Source organism: Argentina anserina, chromosome 3 (assembly GCF_933775445.1).
Source record: "Argentina anserina chromosome 3, drPotAnse1.1, whole genome shotgun sequence".
NCBI classification, from domain to species: domain Eukaryota; kingdom Viridiplantae; phylum Streptophyta; class Magnoliopsida; order Rosales; family Rosaceae; genus Argentina; species Argentina anserina.
Genome location: NC_065874.1, coordinates 4898678 through 4923092, shown reverse-complemented (window position 1 = coordinate 4923092; position 24415 = coordinate 4898678). Strand labels below are relative to the sequence as shown.

Here is a 24415-nt window from a genome sequence, read left to right as displayed (position 1 = left end):
TCATACAATCAAGATTTGCAGTATTTTCATTCTTCCACATGCATTAGAGATCCAGAATTTGAGTCGATCGGAGAATGTAAAAACTAAATTAATCACTTTCTTTTTAGCATTCATGTGTGTATAGATGTACAAAGAAGGATGGGGATATATTTGGGATTATACCAATTCAGGGAAGGCTAATAATCCTTTAACTTCCTCCAAAAAGGATATAATAGAGAAAATCTACCACTCCACTCCTGTCACCTCACATTGCTATGGTTTTCATAAAGCTAAAAACCTATACACATTATATTACCTTGAGCTCCTGAAGTCACCAGGACGTCCAATCTTCAAGCTCTTTTAATGTAGTGCGATTCTACTGATGCACCATACATACATGATACATGTCACACAAAATCTCTGCATATCATGATGTACATAACCCCAGAGAGGAGCAAGGGGAGAATTGAAACCAAGACCCCCTTTGGCAAAACTTCAAAGCCTTCCGACCCTTCTTCAATAATGGTTTCTAGTGTAGGCAAACTGGAAGCTTTTTTATGAGTTATGATCATGTCTCTTGGTGCAATCTCTCCCCAGTTTTGCATGCCTTTGAACTCCTTCACCATATTATTCCGAGAAGAATACAATTGCTTGGGTATGACCATTACTTGCTAGTTCCCTCCTTGAGGAAGATAAACTTTCGAAGGAACTAGCCAAGGATGGATGGTGTGGGATGGACAGCAATGGGCGACAGTGAATAGAATATATAGGGAGATCAAAAATGGTTCGGTCCCAAAAATAGGGAAAGGAGGAAAAATGTCGGCAATGCACACCAATAGATAGTGCAGTTGTTTGAACATGTCTTGAAACTATATTTTGCATGGATGTTAATTTAGCTATAGGTTCTTCTTGCCCTTTTAAGTTCTAATTGTCGTTGGTTATTTCGCCTTTTGTTTTGGGGGTTCACCTAAAAAAGATACCGAGACTGTATGCATCAAGATACCTTGGTGGTGAAATGGGATTCTACCCTTGGTAACTTACATCCTATGACAGATTGCTAGTTTTTTTTTTTTTTAAACCAATTAGGCTGGGAACCAATCATTTACTTTCACAACAGAGTTGTACAAGTTCCTAACTTCCTATCCATTAATCTTATATAGAGTTTATTGTGTGATTCTTGATTCAGCTGTCAAAACATTGACCAGACAATTAGTTTTTGATATTGTGATGTCTTAAGAACATTTATTAATAACGCCTCCAGCGGTTACATGTACATGTAAAACTCCCCAGTTCAGCAAACTAAGCAAAACTTAACTCTGTCAAAATGGACACTGGAGAACCCTAAAATCAGAAAGCTTCGCATTCAGCTCACTTGACTAAGAACTTGTCAACTAAAATAACTTTGCACGATATATATATTCACAAGTATACAGAGAAAAATCAGTCATTAATGACCAAAGAATGCTAGCATAACACGTACCTAACTACATTGGGGCTTGGCCGCTTGGATATTGTTTTTCTTCTTCATCTTTCACAAAAACATGATTTCCTTTCACTCTTTTCATGATCTCCTTTACAGTTAATGTGCAATTTCTATCTGGAGGTTACATAACTTCGTTTGTCCACTCATACGAAACTACGCACATAGTACCACCGCCTATTCAACTAGATATTATTTTGAACTTCCAATATGTACAAATAAGTTGTTCCCCTACAATGACCAAAAAGATGACTAAATGAAACAAACAATAGGAGATAACAGTGAAGTACTGTAGTTCATGAAAAGAGATCAGATTTGAATTTAAGAATGTGGCAGAAGATTGATGGAAAGGCATCAACAAAAAGAAATAAGTGGCAGAATTAATAATTTACTATAGGCACAGCTTAAGGCATCAACCAAATGTGAACCCAAAGAAAAGAACCAAGGCACATGAGTTGCAAAAAGAGTTGAATATGAAACTAACCGCATGGGTCTGACAGCCAACAGCACGGCAAAGTTGAGAAGGTAACAGATTTGGAGCGATTATAGAATCCTATAAAAACACAACACTTATCAGTGGAATCCTGTAATGAAGTTAGGAGTTAGGACTACTTACAGAGTTGCAGAAACAAAAGAGGAAGTTAGTAATATTAAGAAGTTTGTACCAGAAAAGGAATGTTCAAAATATTCAGAGGTAAGACATGTTTCACTATGAAGCTTCACGGGGAAAATTTGAAGAATAGATGTAGGCTAGTACCTGGGATTTTTCATGTGGAGCAGCAAGAAGACAATAGAGATGAATATGGAAGCTGAACCAACAGATGTGCAAGAAAGCCCGAGGAAATTGTTCTTTCCTCCTAACCAGCCTGTTGTTGTAAGAATGAGCTTCTTTTTCCCACCAAAACTATAAGTATTGTAGTTGTTCGTTACATTGACTACTACAACATCATCGGCATTCAAATCCTCTTCAATTCTACCATACAACTTACGGAAACTGGGGAGTGCAGCTGTCCGCATCCATACAATAAGATCTTCTTGATTGCTCAGCTAAAAAAAAAAGTAGCAATCACCAACAGTTTATGAGTTTTTTCAGAGCAAGAACTATAACTGCACAAAATATTATGGTTGCATACTATCACACGAAGAGTATAAGAGCAGAGATCCAAAAACTCATCACATTTATGAACATTTGTAATACTTACAGGGATTTTTGGGTCTAGATTTCCACCACCCTTCAGGGTCCCATTCTGAAAATTGAAGGGATATACACTCTTGCCAAACTTGTGATCACGGTCACTCTTCCATGCTATGTTCTTCCTGTTGACCTTTAGCTCTGATCTTCCACGGATAAGAGTATATGTATCATTGAACAAACTCCATGCTATCAAACCACAAGGAACAATTGGACGACCATTATTGAATTCCTCAGGTTCACAGGAGCTCGTGTTATTGTATCCCAATCCATGCAAAAGCTGTTGATCATTTTTACTTTTGACATACCTGAAAATTTGGAACTTTCTTAGTTTGAGACTGAACTCAATAAAATCCAAGTTGACTTTCCTTGCATAAATTTAACAGAAAAATGGACCAATTCTTATTAAACATGTTTTGCGACCAAATTTTCATGAGAACTGAAAAGGATAAGACAAGAAGAGAAAGTAATCTCCGTTATAAATCTTGTTATCTCCAAAGTCTACCACCAGATACGTTGTTCACTTTCTCCAGTAAAGATTTGATTGATGAAGGGAAAGTCAGGGTCAGTGATGGGTCATCACTATGTAAACAAGAATGCAAAAGAGGTCTCACCGTCTGTGGTTCTGATAGTAGTTATCAAGTTGATAGTAGATATTTATTGGAGCTTTCATATGTTTGTCGACCTTCAAAGAAAGATAAGTGTGTAAAACTTAGAGTCAACTTGAATAAGCAAAGGTGGAAGCAGTAATATAGGGTAAGTTTCAGTTGAAAAGTAATGGAGCAAAACAATGTTCACAAAGAGCATACAGATATAAACCTAAACCAAAGTAATGAAATTTCTTGATAGAAAGCACACAAACTACATCATAACTCAATCAAGTAACATACCAGACCTCAAGAAAAAACTTATAGAATTCATGCAATAAGGAATGTTTCAATTATGACAAGTTGAATGAGTAACTTAAATTTTGGTATCATATCCACACCCTCCCGTCAATATCTTTCAAATCCATGGATAGTCAAATTTAGGACAACTTGTAGACTACAGCACATATATTATCAGTTTCTTATGTCAGAGGATATCAGACACATATCGAATAATAAGCATTGTAAAAGTCAAAGAAACCAGTAGGATGTATGCAATCTTGGCATGCATCCTTCCTAAATTGTATTTCTTCACATTCCTACCAGTTCCTCTTCCACAGTTTTACTACTGACAAAATGTACTTTTATGCTCTTTCCACTACAACAATTTATTATCTGGCTCTGTATAATTAATCCATAAAATAGGTTAGCTGTCATTTCCTAGATATTGGGTTGATGAATGTTGGATGTAGTTCATGTGACAATTCTAAGTGAATGTGACAACAAATCTAAACAAGTTGCAAGGAATATCATACAGGAATCTGGATAACTACAGAGAGAATATAAACCTTCAAGTATCGAGAACAGTTTTTGGGAATTGAATCATCTTTGATGTATGCAACCTTATTGCTTCTGAATGCTTCTGGCACACATTCACTATCATACCGGTCCACAATTTCAACAACCTACACATCAAATATCCAACAAATAATTAACCTGAGATTTAAACTTCACTAAAGACATGGGTAATTGGGTATCAAACAAGAACTGATGAACAAGCAGGTAATACAAGTCATGAACTAGTAAGAATAGAGCTTAGCAGAGAGGAGAATTTACATTATCAGAGGCATGAAGAGTAATAAGCCCAAGAGGTATGAATATGACACCCATCAACAAAAATGTAGTAATCACCTGCACAAGAGATGGTTAATAACGTAGAAATCAATCTGACATAGATAGCGAATTATACCATAAATTAGTTGGTTACAGTTCTAACAACTCACCCATGCTGGTGTGAGAACAGGTTTACAAGCAGGGAGGTTCTGCTGAGTAAACTGATAGAAAGCTACAAAACCACCACACCATTATGCATCAACAATAGAAAAATCAACTGTAAAAGCCTAATCAATTTGAATAAGCAATCGGAAAACAACTTAGTCAGGATTACATGCAAGAAAGACCATCAAACCTTTATGTTTTCTGGTATGTCGTGGAACAGATAGATCGCCCGTAGACACTTCTACCACTCTTCCTCCATCCACTTCCATCAAATTCAATCTTCCAAAAATGCCACAACTTTAACCACCTCAAATTTTTCCAACCACAGAATTACCCTGAAGACATTCAAAACCATACGAAATCTTCTGAGGCTGCAACTTACACTACTTTACCAAGTTGAAGTCCTATAAAACTCATTTTCTGAGGCTGCAACTCAGCCTATTCTTCTATGTTGAATAATGTAAGTAATGTCAACCCCTTTTTAACTTCTTGATTACAGAAACAAAGACCTAAACCCAACCAACCAAAGAAATTGGGACTAGCTAAAGGGTTTTACTTTAATCTGTTTCTTGGAAACTTAAACATAAAAAGATTTGATCTTTAGCTTTCCTACATTACCAGAGGCGAAACACAAGATGGGTTCTGTGTTGGGATCAACCCAGAAACTAAAATTACAAGAAAGACGGGAAAGATTTGTTGCAGAAAGAAAGAAGATGAAATTGGGAGAAGGGGAGATCTGGAATTACCTGAGAAATGAAATGTTAAGTGAAGATTGGTAGAGGAACTGAGAGAGAAATAGAGAGTGAGAGAAGGAAGAGATTACTTGGGTTTGACACAAACTGCAATCTGTCTCATCGTTCGTGAATTATTCTTAGCTTTCCGAGCAACTCCAGAGTTAACGGAGGCACCCTGTTTAGTATCACATTCCCTCCTTTCTTTTATATACAGTATTTTCCAAGGGATATATGCCTTCAACAACCCAAATCTGACAAATACTTCAAAGGGGATTTGTCATCCAAGTCAATTATGAGAATTTGTTTGTTATGCAATACAGTATTCATATTTTGTGACCCAAGTAAATTATGAAAAATCTGTAAATTACACAATATTCGTATTTATGAAAATTATGTAAATTATACAATAATCGTATGTACAAAGGAACTCATTTCGACAACGATCAATACTCTAATGCGAACTCGTTTATAAAAACTTATAAAACAACTGTATCGTCTCAATAAATAATGCCAATATGAACTAACTTTTAAGTATCGGTGGTGAAAGAAAAAACTTCGGATGGTGGAGCAATTTCAGAGTTGCAACAGTTCTTCAATACAATTACCAATTATTACTTTATTTGTGCGTGAAATAGTAATTGATTAAGTTCGAGATTTTAAAATAAAATAAGATTACATTTTGAACTTCTACAACAACTCAAATCAAAAACGATGAGCAGCTTTTTTTTTAATTTTTAATTCCCATACACTTTTTTATGTGGGGTCTGAAGACAAATTTAGTGGAAAATAACCCATCAATACTCTACGGTGGTACACCGTTGCATACCGAAGCAGAGGAACCAATTTAGAATTTGGGCATCAGGATATCCCTACGGCCGAATATAATACCTCTGACGTGAGACTAATCTCTGACGATGGGCAGCTTCTTGATCCAAGTAGTTGGGTTGGCAAATGCCGCAAATCTGTATCCTAAATTTGTAACCACAACTGCAACAAATTAGCTTCACGAGCAACTTAAATCAATATGTATTACTTGGGATTTTTCTTTTTTGCCTACAAAATGTTTGCACTCAACCACACCACAGTTAAGCTCATACAATGATTCTCAATCCCCCACATTTTCCCGCCACCAAAACCAGACAACCCTTCAGCACACTCTCATCACTCTTAAACCTCTGCACCAAACCCAAAACCCTCCTTCAACTCCACGCACGTTACGTCCTTTACGGCCGCCACCAAGACCCATGTCTCTCCTCCCTCCTCATCCACCGCTACGCCGCCCTCGGCCTCCCCTCTCTCTCCCTCAACGTCTTCAACTCCATTCTCTCCCCAACTCGGCTACATTACAACGCAATCTTAACAACCTTGGCTGAGTCAGAGAGCACCATTACGTTCTACAATGAGATGGTGATGAAAGGTATGTACCCTGATGAGGGTACATACCCATATGTGCTAGGGTCGTGTTCACGGTTTTTGGACGACTCGAGAATGAAGGCGAGGGTTCATGGGCATGTGGTGAAATTGGGTTTGGATTCGTGTGATGTGGTGGGTCGTGCTTTGGCTGATATGTATGGAAATAGTGGTGAATTTGAGAATGAAGGTAAGGTGTGTGATGAAATGCCTCATTGTGGATTTAAGTCGGGCGATTTGGTTAAGTGGTTGAGGTCGAGTGTGGATTTGAAGTCGTTGAGAGTCGGAAAGGCGGTGCATTGTGTGGCGGTTGTGACCAATTTGTGTGGGGATTTGTCTGTGAATACTGCATTGTTGTCTATGTATGCCAAGTTGGGTGAGCTGGAGTGCGCCAAGTTGGTGTTTGATGAAATGCCTGAGAGGGATTGTGTTGTTTGGAATATAATGATATCGGGGTATTCGCGAAATGGGAGACCTGAGGAAGCACTGGAGCTGTTGAGATTCATGGTGAGATCAGGGGTTAGGGCTGATATGTTTTCTGCAATTCCTGCGATTTCTTCAATTGCAAGGTTGAGAGCTTCGGAGTTGGGGAGAGAAATGCATGCTCATGTGATAAGAAATGGTTCGGATTATCAAGTGTCTGTCCATAATTCTCTTATTGACATGTACTGCGAGTGCAATCGTGTAAGTTGTGGGAGAAGAATTTTTGACATGGTGAAGGACAAGACTGTGGTTTCGTGGAGTGCGATGATCAAAGGTTATGTGACTCATGAGCGGTCTCTTGATGCTCTTGCTCTCTTTTCTGAGATGAAATCTGATGGAGTTGGGGTCGATTTCATTACAATCATCAACATCTTGCCTGCTTGTGTGGATCTTGGAGCACTGGAGAATGTAAAATACTTCCATGGTTATTCAATGAAACTTAGCCTTAACGCGCTTTCTTCTATAAGTACAGCATTTCTAGTCAGCTATGCAAAATGTGGATGCATAGAGATGGCCCGGAAACTTTTTGATGAAGAGAACATCAATGAAAAAGATGTGATCACATGGAACTCTATGATTGGGGCTTATGCAAAACACGGAGACTGGTATAGATCTTTTGAACTGTACAAACAAATGAAGGGGTTGTACATCAAACCAGATCAAGTAACCTTTCTTGGACTTCTGACGGCCTGTGTAAATGCTGGTTTGGTTCAAGAAGGGAAGAAGTGTTTCAAGGAGATGATTGATATATATGGTTACAAACCAAGCCAGGAACACTATGCTTGTATGGCGGATCTACTAGGGCGTGCTGGTGAAGTCAATGAAGCAAGTGAACTCATAAAATCTATGCCTTTCAAACCCGATGCTCGGGTTTGGGGCCCTTTGTTGAGTGCTTGTAAGCTGCATTCAGACACAGGAGTTGCAGATTTTGCTGCTGAGAAGCTTATAACTATGGAACCAGAAAATGCTGGAAATCTTATATTGCTTGCCAATATAAAGGCTGCAGCTGGGAAGTGGGATGAAGTTGCAAATATCAGGAGATCACTTAGGGATATGGGACTTAAGAAAACCCCAGGCTGTAGCTGGGTAGAGATAAATGGACGTCGACATGAGTTCCGAGTAGCGGACCGATCTCACCCGAGATCAGAAGGAATATATGCAATGTTAAGAAATCTGGAGCTTGAAAGCAAGGAAGCAAATATACAGATACATGTATAGATTTACATCAATAATTACTCATTTTCTTCATTTGAGGAGCATTTTGGGCATCAATTTTGAAGAAAAAATTCTGAATGATATTCTCCAGTCTCTGTCCAGCATTGTTTACAGAAAGAGAACTTTGTACTTTAATAGTCTAAACACTTGTATCAAACCTCATTCTAAACTAAAAAAAAAAGAGATTGAGAAAGACAAACTGGCAAATAAATACTTTTAACATTGATACTGATACTGATACAAACAAGTTCCGGGACAAAATTGATATGTTGGAACAACACAGGCCCTTCAGAAACAAATCTCAAATTTAAGGTTTACTGGAAATACCAAGAACCACATTGGTACACAGAAATAACGCCTCTACATATCCTGAAGCCATATTCAAGGGTTAGCCGTTTGATCTGGTTATATAACTTCTGCATCATGCTTCATTTTCTTAGCTCTTTTTCTAAGCTCTGGCTGTTTGAAAGCTGCATTGAGAGAAATGAGAGAGCAATAAGCCAATAAGAATCATCAAAGGAAAAAAAATACAAAAAGCATCATAGAGAAGAAATAAGAAACCAATAACAAACATAAAAGGTCCTACACCCGTAAATCTCATTGCAGCATCCAGTTAGAACTTAGAAGTATTAAACTCACCATATCTCGACACAATACAAGATATTGCTGATCCATAGATTTCTTCTTTCAATCAATTTAAAATTTTACCCAGTACTTGCTTGCCTAATGGTCCTTGCGATATTGCTGATGCTATGGACTATGGTTAATCTTAAGTGAGTGTGTAGAGAAGGGATCCTAAACATATGTTTAGAGTCCATATTAGATTATATAGGATACTTTCAATAACATCAACCACCCCATCAAATTCACAGGCTCACCAGATTCATCCAGAATATTCTTACATTGTAGTTCTAGACCATATATACTATCAAGAGTATGGTATTTCAGTCATTCTAGAAGAATTATGCCATTCAAAACCTGTAGTTGATGGGAGAAAATGAAACTCTAGCACAAGAAATTCACAAATCATCACAAGGGGTAAAGATACCACACAAGAGAACCAAAGAAAGATAACCTAGAAACAAACAATATATCACTCGGTAAAGAGACTAGTACGTGATGATACACAAGGACATGTAGCTCAAGCAGAAATCTTACATTTAACAGCTGATCCAGCCAGACAAATAAGCCTTGATTTGGTATTAGCCTCAGCCAACGGATTCGGCTTATTATCCTTTACAGCCATGCGAACATCCCAAACCCGTATAACCCCATCCGACGACCCAGATGCCACAAGATATGGATCCTCATTGTCCACCTCACCGGAACTGCTTTTCACCACCACTATCCCTTTCACCCGAGCCGAATGCGCATCCTCAATGTGATATGCAACCTTCCCACTGTTTGTATCCCAGGCCGTTATACCCCGATCCTCACCACCAGTAAACAAAAGTCCATTCTGCCAAAACACATCAAAACTTTAACATCACAAAACCTAACCCACAAAGATCATGTATTGCATAGTCAGAAAACATCAACTGTATAAATGCTGCCACACCGAAAACACAAAACTTGCAAATGAAGCAATTCCTACAACCTATCACACACTCAATCAGCAATAACTACATACTATAACACTTCAAAAAAATGAGCTTAAGTAACCGAAAAACAAACCTCGGCGGGCTCAGCACATAGAACCCTTTTCGGATTCTCCATTTCGCAAACCAATTTAGCATCCTCAGCCTCATGAACAGTCACCTTCTCCTCAGTAGCCAAATAGAACTTATCTCCGGAACCATTGAAGTCCACCAAGCTAGCCGCCTTGCCCAACCTGCAATAAAAGCTCCTCCTCCCTCTCACCAAGTTAATCATAGCCAAGCACTCATCTTTTCCCACAGTCAAAGCCAGCTTCCCAGACGGATGCAACGACAAGTCGTTTATGGCCTTCTTATGCGGCTTGAGGCTCTTGAGGAGGACGAAGGGGTCGGCCTCGAAGATGCAGAAGGAGCCGTCGGCGTCGCCGGAGACGAGGTTGAGGGGGACGGAGAGGTCGGGGCGGGTGAAGAAGGAGAGGGAGGTGACGGTGGCGGAGTGGTCGCTGAGGGAGCCGATGGAGGTGGATCGGGAGAGGTCGTAGAGCTGGATGGTGTCGTCGGAGCCTCCGGAGGCGGCGACGGAGCCGGCGGTGGCGAGGGAGGTGATGGCGGAGAGGTGGGAGGGGTAGGTGAAGAGGGGGGTTAGGGTTAGGGTTTTGGAATTGGGGTCTGTGTTTTGGGGCTTGAGCTTGAAGCCCCATACGTATCTGTCGTAGGTGCCGGCGATTAGGCTCATGGTGGTGGCGGGGAGATTTTTGGGTTGAAGCTCTCAGGGTTTATGACTTTATTGGTCTTAAGGTTGAAGACGATGGGTTTTACACGAGAATTTTAATGGTACAATGACCAAAATACCCCATGTATTTTCCCAAGTATGAAATCCAGAAAATGAGTATGTAAACTGTAAAGTGACCAGTGGTTTTTTGCTATTGTACGAGCTCTTCATCCCTAGGCTATACATTAGTTCATAACATCATATCAATAAAATTCAGGGGCGGATCTAGTGCGTCACTCTAAGAATTTATATGGTATAGTTTTGCATGCTTGGTTTTGAAGTTTTGTTAATATTAAGCCCACCCAAGATTAAATCCCAACAAATGTATATTTGTGTGTCTATTTTTCCACTTATTTCTAATTTCTTTGATTTCTTCGATATGTAATTAATCTATTTTATTTTCATTGTGTAATAATTTTGATTAAGGTTTTTGATCAATTCCAAAATTTTCATTTTGCAATTGACTAAACTTATGATAATTTTGAATGAATTGCTATTTTCACATCAACAAGGTATACAGTTAATATATTATAGTTGAATATTTTATGCGCTACAAATTTTTATCACTTCGGCCGTTGAGGAAAAATTCAAGTCGTCCCAAATTATGAATTCTGGATCCGCCACTAATAAAATTGATTAAGATCTTCGATTCTATACCCTCAGCTGATATTACTTTAAGTATAGAATCCAGAAAATGAGTAAGTAAAGTGACCAGTGTTTCTTTTGTTATCATATGACTGTGAGCCCTTTTATCCCTAGACATTAGTTCATATCACTAATATCAACAAAATTGATTAGGATTTTCAATGCCGAAGCCTGAAGGTAATATTACTAAAATTGCTCATAAGATAAAACAAATTGTGCATAACTCAAAGGCCTGTGTAGATGTGACATCACCATTATGTGATTTGCATATTAATTTTCTGATATATAATGACTTTTGTGTAGCTGATTCTGTCTATATATAATATTACTATAATTTGTGTTTTAGACACATTAGAAAATATAAAATTACATTTACGGATTCATGTCCTAGATAAGAAAAGCCCAAAAATTTATGAAATATATGATATTAAATGAGTTAGATGATCGATTAAATGCTACATTAGACGATTGACTCAAGTGTTTATACTCAAATTGTGTCATGTAATTTTATAATTTAAAAAGACCTATTTGGCCGATCTTGGCTATTAATGGAATAAAAAGACAGATTATATTGTGTTTGCCCTTCCCTGGGAAAAAACCCAAATGGATCAGCAACAAGAAAACTTGGCTCAACAACTAGAAGACGAAGAAGAAGAAAACTTGGGTCAAGAAGAAGAAGAAGAATGTGAAGAACCATCATCCCAACAAGAACAACAGGAAGAAGAAGAAGAAGAAGAAGAAGAAGAAGAAGAAGAAGAAGAAGAAGAAGAGGGAGAAGGAGACCCAGAAGCAGAACCAGAGCAAGAAGACGAAGACGAAGAAGCTACTCCCTCTGATGACCAACCACCCTCCAATCAAACCCATGATCCTCCCGTTTCTGCTCCCCCATTCGATCCCAGCCGAAGTAACTCTCTCTCTCTCTCTCTCTCTCGTTGCTATTGAATTTCGACTCTGATTATGTTTGTGTTTTCTGGGTTTGTTCAAAGATGTGAAATTTTCAACAATTGAGATTGGATTTGGGGTTTAGGACTTGACTTTTCAACAGGAATTTTTTCACATTGTCGAAATCTAATGGTTAGAAAGACAAAGCAGACCTAGGATAGGTCATTAATTGTACCTTTGCCTTTCGAATTTTGTCTTAGGCCCTAGTTGTGTTCATGGGTAATCGAAATTGCATTGTGGCTAAAGGGTGTGTTGTAGTAATTATCTGAGAGATATGAAGCAAAAGTGATCCCTTCGTTTTGTTTTCATAATTGATGTTCAATTTTATGGCTCGATCTCTCAGATGTAATTGGGTTTGATTTAAGGGATGGAACCTCGTAGAGTGATTATGCAAACCAACTTGAAACTATAGTCTTCATACCCAATAATGATCTTTCCCAGTATAACTTTGTATGTTGTGTATTTTTCATGACAGAAGCTGGACTTCTTAGGTTTTTCTATGTGGGCTGGGTATACTGAACTTCATAGTGACTCTAACCTTTGTATTTTTTTTTTAAATTTTGAAGTGATTGGCATTATTAGAAGAAAGTCATTGATCAAAGAGTTAGCTGCTATGTACCATGCTGAGTGCCTTTCATACTGTCAAGAGCTTTTGGAGCTTCAACGAAAAGGGGATGAGGTCAGATGCCTTGCTTTCGTACTTGTTTCTACATTTCCATTGCTTAATATTATTCATTTGATCAAGATATGTGCATGGATGCATGATTACACATCATACCTGCTATAACTCGTGATCAGTGATCAAGTGATCTACATAGTCATTAAGTTTTGTTTCTACAAAATGATAATAAAGCAAAATAAAGCTTTTTTCATTGTCTGTTTGTTTTCATTGTGGACTAGAAGGTGGGGATGAAAGTGATTCCACATCTTGTATCGGCAACTTGGTCCCAACACTAAAGAGTCAGTCTAAGAAGGTGCACAGTCTAAGAACTGAGAATTAGATATAATCATATAAAAAGGGAGTCAGATTAGATGTTATTTCGTCTGCACATTTTTTTTTGTATATATTTTGGAAGTGTTCTAGTAAGTACTTGATGCTGGGAATACAGGATTTTCCCTCAGATGTTTGCTCTGAGCTAATAATGAACTTGTTGACATTTCTTTTCTGCCTAATTATGTGTTATGGTCTCATGGTTATACATAAAAGGGTTCAGATGCTCAATGCAATTTTGCAGATTAGAGATTCAGAGTTGAACTTAATTTTCATGGCACCATATTTAGCTTGTTCCTACATGGAAATTTTCATGGGTGTGCGTTATCATCAAAGATTCTTGTCCTGTATATCATGTTTGCTGAATTTATGCCTCACAGAAGGATTCTCACTATTATTGAACTTTTAACACGCTTGCAGCCACTTGTTGAGTTAAAAGCTCCAGATGATTTGAAGAAGGATGCAATGCGGCCCCCTAAGCGCCTAAAGAAGACTGCTAGACACTAATAGTCTATACGGTTCTTTGCTGCTTACTCTCTCAAATGTTCATAGGACACTTTCTATGTGGTTCCCAAGTTTAGTTTGTCTGGGCAACATCGGGCTAGAATGACCTTCATAGTTCCCAACATGAACTATGTGAATGTATTGGAAGTATGTGAAAGTACCCTGTAATCAATATGCATTGTGGATGCAGAACTAAAGATGCGTAAAAGGGGGCGCTTGCTTTTAGCCTTCTGATGTAGGTTTGCATCACTTATGAAATTCATACTCTATGTTCTATGAAACTGTAGTGATGTTGTGCGATTGTTGACGATTTTGTATTAGCACACCAGTTTGATAACCTGTAAGCGCTGGGGTTCCGATTAATGTTTCCTGCTTGCTCGCTGTCGGCTCAGTTTAAACCAACTAAAAGGAGGCAAAAAAACTGCGTACACATCCAAAACCAGTGTAACCAAATTCAGCTGGTGCTTGGCTTCTTGATCACATTAGAACCTTCGCCTCACGGATTCCACTGAACCATGCATCTCGCATTAAGAAAATTGAATCTGACTACTACAAATCCTTTGTATTGAACTCCTCCGGCACCTACTTTGACCATCATTTTCAGCAAAACTCATGACAGATTTAATGGTTATAAACTTATAAAGTATATGAAACGGAAAAAGCTCAAGCTGGATTGCTGGTTACATTTCAAAATCTCAAAAGGTGTTGTACACTGTTAACATATTTGAGGTGTCATACTGTTCACATATTTGAAGTGTTGTACACTCCTGTATCTTCTCATTCTACTCTTACACGTCTATGTCTTAATTGGGAACTAGTGTCTAATCTCATATGTGGTGATATTTTGAGGTGTCACCACTCATTGTTCCTCCTACCTGCAGAGATGATTATCCATTTATTGATGCCCACATCCTCTGCAATGGGCAACTTGGAGGAGGCGTATTAGATATCGATTTCCACATCCTCTGCAATGGGCAACTTGGAGGAGGCATATTAGATATCGATTTCCACATCCTCTGCAGAGGGCAATTTGGAGCAGGACTGTTAAACAATGACGCCCACATCCTTTGCAATGGGCAATTTAATGAAGTGGGTGCAGATGCATGCGCTTCTATTTCAGCTGAGGGTCCCATTTCCTGAACAAACTTGATGGATTCTGAGAGCCGATTGAGCAGGTTCATCAAGGCAATCACTTCATTCCGTTGCAACTGCAGCTGAAGGCCAATACAGATAGACTTCAGTTAATAAATTGAAATAGAAAGTATGGTGAACCCTCTAGTGATCACGTTAGAAAGCTAGCATCATTATGTCAATCCGACAGAATTTCCATGGAGCATGATCACATAAACATTCCGTTATTATTGATGAGAAAATCTGTAGAGGCCAAAGCATTTTATATAAGTAGGAAATGATGTCTACATGGCTTGCTGTCCATCACTAGGGAAATTTAGAGCCAATAAGAAAAATCATTAGGAAACATATGTAGATGGCTTATAAATCATAGGTCAGCACAAAGACTGTTTCTTAGGATAACTACTTTGTAGGTGTGAATAGATTTAAATGAAATGCTTCTTACATTGTGATGAGTGTTTGCTTGACCATCAACAGAGAAGAGGATTTTAAGTGCAGTGCCGAGACCAAGGACCTGGAGCTTCCCCCACAGCCGACATTTCTCACATCCGACACAATCCATCAATGCACTTCAGTGACAATACCAAATTTATTAAATAAGTTTAACAAAAAGAAAATATGAATGAAATTCAGTGTTTAGCAGCATCTGCAGAAATGACCAAAATGAGGGAGGAAACTAAGACTGAAGCTCAGAATTAACTTTTGAGAATTATATTAATATATTATAAGACGTCACCCCCAAAAGCTTATAGAAAAATCCTAGAGTATAAACTAGCAAAACTAGATAGCAGAAATACCTAATGTTTCTGAACTGTTTCTGTATTTTCAGCTTCAGCTCCGGACCACTTTGGCCTTTCCACAATTTAGCTTCATCAAATGGGATTGGGCATGCAGCTTGTAATTTGGGATTATAGAGTAGCTGTCTCGTCAGAGATTGTGTCTTCAGATCTTCAGTAACATTACCGGTATCATATTCAGCATGTTCCAAGTAATCAGCTGCCTGAATACATATGACCAAGCTCCAATTAATATACAGCAAGATGAGCAATATCATAAAGCAATACTAATTTCTTATACACAAAAATTACTGTGTATAAGTTTTTATATACCTTCAATTAGCATAAAACATGACTTCGACTCACCTTTGTTACAGCTCGAAGAACGAAGAGATATGTGAAGTACATGTTTCTGACACGATCAGGGTATCTTAGGACCCGATCATACATCAATGAGAGATTTGGACCCCACTGAAAGTGAAATATAAAAGAAAACATGTGTTAGATCTTTGATGACATCAATATGCACACAAGCGAGTCTTGTCAAAATAGTACTGGTATATGATGAAAAAACAATCACACTTTGTTAAAGTAACTCATCGCTAAGACTAGGGCGGAGCTGTATATAATCCTGATCTATTATAGTAGGAATGCTGAGATGATGATGTCCGTGGCCCTCATTATAGCAGCCCTCTTTACAGTAGGAAGTCAAACATGCTAACAAAATTCTACTCGTCACAAAGAGGGCTGAGCCATTGATATTCCCTGGCTATATAAAGTAAATAATTTTGGGGCATGTATAAAGAAAATAACTTTTCAACCCTGCAAACTGTACTCAAAGTAAGAGAGAAGTATAAAAACAGAATGATGAATCAGAATTTGTACCGTCTGTGTAGTTTCATCAAGTAAATAATCTGAAGCAATGTGGACTGAAATTGATGAATGAAGACCAGATATCAACTTGTACAAGATTCTTTCCTCATCGCATAACTCCTCAGATGGATCTGGTGAAGATGTGAGAAATGAACAATATATTCTTGCAATATATACTAGTAATTTACTGGCATGTTGCAATGCATAGAGTGAGAAAGCTTACATTTGGGGCAGTTCTCTGCGTATACAGCATCCCATATCCTTCTAGCGGATGGACCAGTGTACCCAGTGTATCGCTCGGGATTTAGTTGAAGATTCACATAGGTCATCTCAGCTGCAAATAAATTCACTATCAATTTAAGCAGGCTCAACAAACTATTTTCTTTCATCAAAGTGTTATTCACAGTATGGTGTCAGCATTCATGCTTGCATATGACAAACAAAATTTCTTTAAAGGAGATACAAGTAACTGGCAGTAAAGGCATGGAACTACAAACATAAGAGTCAACTCTAAATAGAAAGGTTGAGTTGATCAGAAAAAAGCAAGGACACACACCATTGTCAGTCTCATCGTCATTTGTCCAGGGATTGTCTATTTCTGTCCAGCCTCTGAAACCTTTTCTATCTAGTGTGCGGTCAACAGCAGCCTCAGGCTTTCCTTCTTGACAGATAAGATTATCCAACGGAAGGCCGTGATTGGGTTTCTTAAACGATTCAGGGAATTCATTATCTGGACATTCACACACACTGCAATCTCTCAGACGGCACATACCATCATCAGGCCAGAAAGGGCAGTCACACCATAACTTAACCTATTATCAGGAAACCAAATCACAAAATTCAGCACCGGCATATAACATTGAAACGCAGATGCATTGAAATATCACTTATCCAAATAGATTCATCTCCTACTACTTAAGCTTCAGCATTCAAATGTAGCCTATTCAACAAATTATCTCACCTTGAAATACCGAAAAAATGGAGTTTTAACAAGCTCTTGCAGCGAGGGGTACAGAACTTCCTTGTTAAGCCGATCCACTGTCTCATAATCACAACAACAATCCTCCACCATCCCACTATACTTATTGGCACCCTACACACACACATTACAACACCATCAGAACAAAAACCACAACACACAAAAGAGATCAAAACTTTATTAAACCCCAACTCTCATATTACACAACGCAATGAATAAAACAACAAAACACAAGCTCACACATTATAACACCATAAGACCCAAAACAACAAAACACAAAAAAAAGATCAAAACTTTATCAAACCCAACTCCCATATCACACAATGCCTTGACTAAACCACAATTCCGAACACAAAACCCAATTCAACAATGCTACAACAAAAAAAGCATACCTGAGTACAATTACAGGGCTTATTAGAGGAACCAAAGAGAGCAATCTTGGGTGCAGAGCTGAAAGCCACAGCAACCAACACAGCGATCAAAGCTCCCACAGCCCAACCCCATCGCTTTCCTTTACTCTTCTCCCCCACCATCAAAAACCTTCAACTATTGGAACCTAAGAATAGGAAAAGGACAATTTTTTTTCTTCTGAATTCTGGGATCTGTCTGTGTTTTGGTGATAGTAAGAAGAAGAAGAATGGGGTGGGTTTTATAGAGGAGGTGAATTCAAACTGATCAAAGAGACGGGCGTTAGTTTTGTTTGGATGGTATTGTGGGTTTCCTTAATGGGATCGAGAATAGTTGACGTCAACAACACCAATGGGCTGGGGGCAGCTGGGATAAAAGTCCGACAAATTCAGCGGCGAACTATGGGCAGGTCTGAAATGTCCGGGAAATTTAAGGAGGTGGGGTATTTTAGTCAAATGGACTTGGTGAGAGGGGTTTGTGATTAAGAGAGGTAAAAAGGGAATTACACACATTGCTTCGACTCTATTCCCACTGCTCTCTTCGGCGGACTACTCTCTGGATGGTCTCGCTTCACATTGAAGCTGTAACAATGTCGATGCTATAATACCTGAAAATGTATATATATATATATATATATATATATATATTACCTAATACCATCTTGATGATATTATGTTGCTTTGTAAACAGAGGTATCTGTATATATTTTAGTGATGTAAACATTCTATGGCTATGTTCTTATATATAATAGCATCTTGATGCTGAGTGTTGCTTACCTATAATATGTGTTCTCATCCAATACTGATCTATTATAGCTTTGCAGTGCAAAGCTCCTGTAATTTTCTTTTGATCAAAATTGTACGATCGATCACTATAAAATACAAGGTGCATAAATTTAACAGTTTTTTAGTGACAATAAATTGAAATTCAGTAACAGGATCACTACAGAACCGAATTAAAGAGCACGTACACTGAAAACATAAAACAAAAGTCACGTACACAGGAAAAGATATAGTAAGGAAATGTGATAGATCGACAACACAATGGCATCCACTACTTATTCAACGATTGCTTCGGGGCTCCCACCCTTGAGAAACTCGATAACATAACTCCCATGAGGAAGTGGGAAGAACTTTGTTTCCACAAAACCTACGGATTTGGCTAGAGCATCAAATTCAGCAGTTGTTCGCTCCTTACCACCAGGACATAAGGCCATCATGGTTACATCAACGTACAGTACGCGCTTCATTTCTGGGGTATCCTCAACTAGCTCAGGCATTACAAAATGCTCAATAACTATTACCTTCCCATCATCTGGTATTGCCTCCCAGCAGTTTCTCAATATCTTCTTACAGTTTTCATCATCCCAATTATGGAGTACTAACTACAAACATAAATACTCAAATGTTAATTATCACGTTAATCCAAAATTAAAGTTTTCCATCAACAAGTGAGGTCAAAGAAAACTAACCATCAGCATGACTGACTCTGTATTTGGTATTAATTCAAACATATCTCCACTTACATGTTCCACACCTATATATAAAAAGAGACCTAATTAGTGGCCGGTTTGGCATATATATCTGATATGTTTTTTTTAAGGAAATATATCTGATGTTAACGATTAGAAGATTGATCGACTTGTACTAGCTTCAATAATATGTGTGTGTGTGTGTGTGTAAGATTATTCTACTCCTGCAAAAACCTATATGTAAGAATACATATATGGATGTATATCTATAAATACAGATATAAACCTATCAGTAATGAAGATTAGTACGTATATATGTAGAGATGCGTGTGTGTGTGTGTGTGTGTGTGTGTGTAACTTGACATACCGACCTTCCAAGTTAGGAGCTTGAGCTATAGCACTTGGCAAATTGAAGTTAATTCCGCGGATATGAGGATACTTAGACACTATCTTGGCAATCGCAGTTCCATCACCACCTCCAACATCCATCAGCTCCTTGACCTCTTCGAAACCTTTGTAAACCTCGAACACCTTATCATCAAAATACAGGTAAGAATTTATTCCCATTACCTTGTCAAACAATTGGCACAGCTCCGGTCTGTTAGACATGTATTCATACATGGATTTTCCATGGGCTTTCAGAAAGGGAGAACTCTCAGGTTCAAGAACCGTGTACTTGAGCTTGGAGTAGCTCTTCACAAAGAGCATTTCAGAGCCCCACAGGACATTAGGAGCAAAAGAAACTCCATCTTCATTCGGCAGTAGACAAAGTGCTTCCTTTGTTAGTCCATAACTGGTTTCTTGCTTTGTCTTGTCGATAGGGTTTGGTTTTAGAGATGTGGATAAAAGAGAGTGAACACTGAGTAGTTTGAGCATTCGCTCCAAATTCTGACCTGCTAAACTGGGATTTGTGTTGGGGATTTGAGAAACAATTTCTTTAGATGTAAGATGAGCTCCGCGACCTGCTTTGGCAATGATGTTAAACACGTTGAGCTCTATTGCTGCTCTCAGAGTCATTTGAAAGGTTATAGAATTTGCCAAACCCCAAGCTGAAGTATGATTTTCTAAACTTCCATGGTTTTCCATGTTGGTTTTCTTGAATTGGTTGTACTAGGCTTCTAACTAGCTAAGCTTATTTTAGCTTTTGATCGATGCAGGAGTTCAGTGCCTATCCTCTTATATAAGCCGTCCGGACCATGAACCATATGCTATGAATTGATTCTCTTGAATATCACTGCTAATTTGGTGCATCGATATGCCAACGTTGCATGTGGAAGGAGGGTAATTTTTTTTCTTCCCAATTTGTCCAATTGTCCAACAACCTCCTCAATTAAATTGACTTTGAATAAACTTATAAAAGCCGTCCGGACCATGAACCATATGCTATGAATTGATTCTCTTGAATATCACTGCTAATTTGGTGCATCGATATGCCAACGTTGCATGTGGAAGGAGGGTAATTTTTTTTCTTCCCAATTTGTCCAATTGTCCAACAACCTCCTCAATTAAATTGACTTTGAATAAACTTATAAACTTTCTAAAGTGAAGTCTTTAAATAAAAAGCTGGCTGGCTAAGCTTGTTCTGCAAAGATATTAAAAATCAAAATCGAACGACGTACTTACAGAGGGAATATAATATGCTGTATTTCAGATGATCATGAACGAGTATGCCAGATCAAAAATGGCAATAAAACGAAATGTTGTCAGAATGATAGCTGCACCTGCCAATAGTGCCGAGAGGGAACAACATTCTTTAGAAAATTTCCGAAAATTAGTTAACGCAATCTATACTCATATAAAAAAGGGGTAATTTATTATACACCCAAAAATCAACATTAATTTTAAAATAAACTCACATCTACAACTCTTTGAATTAGGTTGAATAAAAAAAGAAAAAGAAATTATTTGATATAAGAAACCACACTTGCTTTTGATCAAAATTACTTTTTTTTGCCACTAATATAAATAACAATCAGATGTTTCTAAATCGCTTAATTATAGCTTTCTTCCGATTTATGTTGCAAATTATGTACCAAATTCCATAAATTAAACTCACTATCTTAATATTTTAATTACAAATTTGTAATTCCTAGTCTTAATTTACGTTGTTCTTAATTGACTTTATGTCTTAATTACCTTAATTATGAATTATTCTATAATACTAACCATTTTATTTGGATCAATTTCATATTTATTGAGAAAATCATGGAATTTTTTTAATAAAACTTATGAAATTTTTAGGTGAAAATGAATTTCGATTTATAGAAGATATGTATATATAGGTAGTTTTTGGCTATATACATAAGATATCTAATTAGATACTTTTTGTATTAACTTGAGGTTTTGAAAATCATCTCATGTATAGGAAATTTATTTTTATATTTCTTTTCGTTTGATACCTATGTATTATACTCCAATTTTTTATTCTACCTCTTCGTTAGATTTGTCACTACATTATACTTATGTTTTAGTTTGAAGGTTATATTACTCGAGTCCTACATAATAGGTAAATTAGAAATGCAAATAACTATGAGTAAAACTCTCTCGATCATAATAATATACCTAAAAAAAGGGAAAATATAACAAAGAACAAGATCACTATGTATCTTATAGTCAGATATCATTCGTGCATGTAAAAAGACACCAAATATGAGTTTAAAAGTGAATGTTCAAAACTCTTACTCTCATATGAGTCATTTCTTATGCTTCTCCAACCTTTATTTTCTTTTAGAGTAGTTATCCGATTATTAATCAGCCTGTTTAGTCACATGTAAGAAAAACTATCGATGCTTGTCTTCTTCCCCTAATTTCTTTGATGCAAGTAAAAGTTCATCTCATGATTCATATGAAATGAGACTTTGAACTCTAGGTAAAATCTGATATTTTATTTGTAAACAAATTACCTACACATTAGGAAATAAAAATTTATCACATGTATATGTATATACACACGCGCGCACATAGTTAAGGTACAAAGTCAAGAAAGTCATAATGTAATTGATTATGATGCATTTAAATCGAGCTAAATTTTAGTTTAATATTCAAAATTCAAACTTATGTTGAAATTGAGAAAATACCAAATTTTGCTTTAGTCAATCTCAAGGGCACAAAGGTAAAGACAGAAAAAGATGAATAAAAAACAATAATAAATGCTTATTATATATATGAATTGGGTCTAAATAAAAAAAAAATAGGGTACGGGTTTAGTTTTAAAAGGAAGCTCCAAAATCGGGTTTATCTCTAATTTTCTCTATAAAAAATGACTAAGGTTGGTGGAACTAGTGTTTAAATATATATGGACATAAGGTTGGTACGTACTTAAATATACGTCTAAGTGTGTCAATTAGTACGTAATTATTATATATACTGTCATAGGGTTGTACTCTAGTATTAAACTTTTTGTCATATGACGGCGTTAGATATCCTCCCCTACCTAACCAACCCTATCGCTCACACACTTGTGTAGAGTTGCACAACGGGTTCTATTGTTTATGATTCAGAACACCCAACACACACTCACAATACACTCTTGTTTACGGGGACCCTTCCCCAACCTTTAACTTTATTAAAGGAATACAAGAGTACAAGAGACTTTCAGCCTTAGCAATCGAACATGCTCAATCTGCCTAGTTCTCCTATGCCTAAGTTGCACTACTCTCGTATGTCTTACTTTTCACAAAACACCATCTTCCAATGACAACTCTATTGTCTTCGGTTTTGTTGCACTACAATTATGCATATCGGTTGACACCCCCAACCACCCTAGGGTTATGTGGCAGTCTGCATGCTTGCCAAGCAATCATAATAACTTCCCACTACTTGGTAACTGCCTTGTCATGCTTGGTAACCGCCCACTAGTTGCATGGTGCTTGGTAGCTGCCGTGCATGTGTCATGCATGTCCTTGCATGCCAAGTGTTGCAGCCTCTGCCATCGACTACATGCATGCTTGCTTGCTGCCTATGCTTGCCTGCCACTGTTCCCCCTGCGCGCCACCATTCTGCTGCCCGTGCCGTGCCATGTATTGCCTACTCTCAATGCTGGACTTTGTTGCCAGTGCTAGCGAGGGTTTGGTTCCCCGCGCTAGTCCTGCTAGCGAGGCTAATTTGCCTGCACGTATGTTGGTGAGGCTAATATGGTTGTATTGCCTACTAGTGAGGCTAATACTTCCGCACTGGTCTGCTAATGAGGCTATTATGCCTACAATGTCTTCTAGTGAGGCTAATATCCCTACCACTAATATGCTAGTGAGGCTAACATCCCTGCTACTAATCTTGTTAACTAGCGAGGCTAATGTCTCCGCCTGCCAGTGTGCTAACGAGGCTAATATCCAGCCTGACTAGCCTTGCTTGGTCTTGCACATGCTTAGACTTCACATGTGCGTGCCTTGCCCAGGCATGGCCCAAGGCTCATGCCGTGCCCAGGTATACTCGACACTAAGAGGCTAACAAACCTCCCCCACCAGAGCTTGATGATGCCCTCATCGTCGATGGGTTCTTGAGATAGTCTTGAATCTGCTTTTCAAACTGCCATAGGGTAACATCCCTCTCCTAAGTTGCATCTGCCATGCTGCTTCCTTTCCATTGTACTAAGAAGTCGGTCTGCCAATTCTTCTTACTTTGCCCCAAGGTCCGGTGATTAAGTATCTTCTCCAATTGCTTGTCGAATTGCTTTCAAATAACTGGAGGTGCTCTCTTCACTTGTATGTCCCGTGTCAATTAAATTTTTGTGAAAAGGCTTTAGATAACTCAAATGGAATGTAGGATGAACTTTCAATCGTTCGGGTAGCTTCAACTTGTAAGCTACCTTTCCAACCCGCTTCACCACTTCAAATGTACCATCGTACTTAGGAATTAAGACTCGGTGCACAGCCTTGGAATTTATCTTTTTCTAAATCTGTGGTGTCAATTTCAATAACACCATGTCACCAATGTTGAACTCAAGTGACCTCCTACTTGCATCCGCACTTTAC

At 38.0% G+C, this 24415-nt stretch overlaps 6 protein-coding genes across 12 annotated transcripts; 2 read left to right on the top strand and 4 right to left on the bottom strand.

The window, feature by feature from the left end:
• Positions 1-1341: 1341 nt before the first annotated feature.
• LOC126787961 (putative ALA-interacting subunit 2) lies at positions 1342-5471 on the bottom strand. Of its 7 annotated transcripts, XR_007671316.1 has the most exons (11): positions 5263-5433; positions 4707-4851; positions 4522-4583; positions 4355-4429; positions 4087-4203; positions 3266-3336; positions 2662-2959; positions 2449-2506; positions 2217-2325; positions 1944-2012; positions 1342-1690 (listed from the first exon to the last, which is right to left on the bottom strand). XR_007671316.1 is itself a non-coding variant. In XM_050513880.1 (10 exons), the coding sequence occupies exons 2-10, from the start codon at positions 4783-4785 to the stop codon at positions 1652-1654; spliced, it is 957 nt and encodes a 318-aa protein (XP_050369837.1). In that variant the 5' UTR covers positions 4786-4851; positions 5263-5433; the 3' UTR covers positions 1343-1651. The 7 variants fall into 7 exon arrangements, 3 of the variants coding, with proteins under 3 accessions (XP_050369837.1, XP_050369838.1, XP_050369839.1); XR_007671315.1 differs by having other exon boundaries at positions 1343-1690; positions 2217-2506; positions 5340-5471; XR_007671314.1 differs by having other exon boundaries at positions 1343-1690; positions 2217-2506.
• An 877-nt stretch (positions 5472-6348) lies between these two features.
• Positions 6349-8361, top strand: LOC126787955 (pentatricopeptide repeat-containing protein At1g08070, chloroplastic-like). The gene has a single exon (XM_050513875.1). It carries the CDS (start codon positions 6349-6351, stop codon positions 8359-8361), a length of 2013 nt encoding a protein of 670 aa, XP_050369832.1.
• A 197-nt stretch (positions 8362-8558) lies between these two features.
• On the bottom strand, positions 8559-10720 carry LOC126787960 (uncharacterized). The gene is made up of 3 exons (XM_050513879.1): positions 10033-10720; positions 9517-9817; positions 8559-8828 (listed from the first exon to the last, which is right to left on the bottom strand). The coding sequence occupies exons 1-3, from the start codon at positions 10687-10689 to the stop codon at positions 8764-8766; spliced, it is 1023 nt and encodes a 340-aa protein (XP_050369836.1). The 5' UTR covers positions 10690-10720; the 3' UTR covers positions 8559-8763.
• Positions 10721-11946: 1226 nt separating this feature from the next.
• On the top strand, positions 11947-14141 carry LOC126787964 (uncharacterized). The gene is made up of 3 exons (XM_050513885.1): positions 11947-12274; positions 12879-12991; positions 13724-14141. The coding sequence occupies exons 1-3, from the start codon at positions 11974-11976 to the stop codon at positions 13808-13810; spliced, it is 501 nt and encodes a 166-aa protein (XP_050369842.1). The 5' UTR covers positions 11947-11973; the 3' UTR covers positions 13811-14141.
• A 326-nt stretch (positions 14142-14467) lies between these two features.
• Positions 14468-18359, bottom strand: LOC126789595 (endoplasmic reticulum oxidoreductin-2-like). The gene is made up of 9 exons (XM_050515795.1): positions 17959-18359; positions 17549-17680; positions 17144-17399; positions 16811-16921; positions 16600-16718; positions 16081-16185; positions 15736-15938; positions 15384-15507; positions 14468-15021 (listed from the first exon to the last, which is right to left on the bottom strand). Exons 1-9 carry the CDS (start codon positions 18097-18099, stop codon positions 14695-14697), a joined length of 1518 nt encoding a protein of 505 aa, XP_050371752.1. The 5' UTR covers positions 18100-18359; the 3' UTR covers positions 14468-14694.
• Positions 18360-18917: 558 nt separating this feature from the next.
• LOC126787924 ((S)-scoulerine 9-O-methyltransferase-like) lies at positions 18918-20715 on the bottom strand. Its single transcript, XM_050513845.1, has 3 exons — positions 19817-20715; positions 19446-19510; positions 18918-19358 (listed from the first exon to the last, which is right to left on the bottom strand). The coding sequence occupies exons 1-3, from the start codon at positions 20529-20531 to the stop codon at positions 19032-19034; spliced, it is 1107 nt and encodes a 368-aa protein (XP_050369802.1). The 5' UTR covers positions 20532-20715; the 3' UTR covers positions 18918-19031.
• Positions 20716-24415: the final 3700 nt, after the last annotated feature.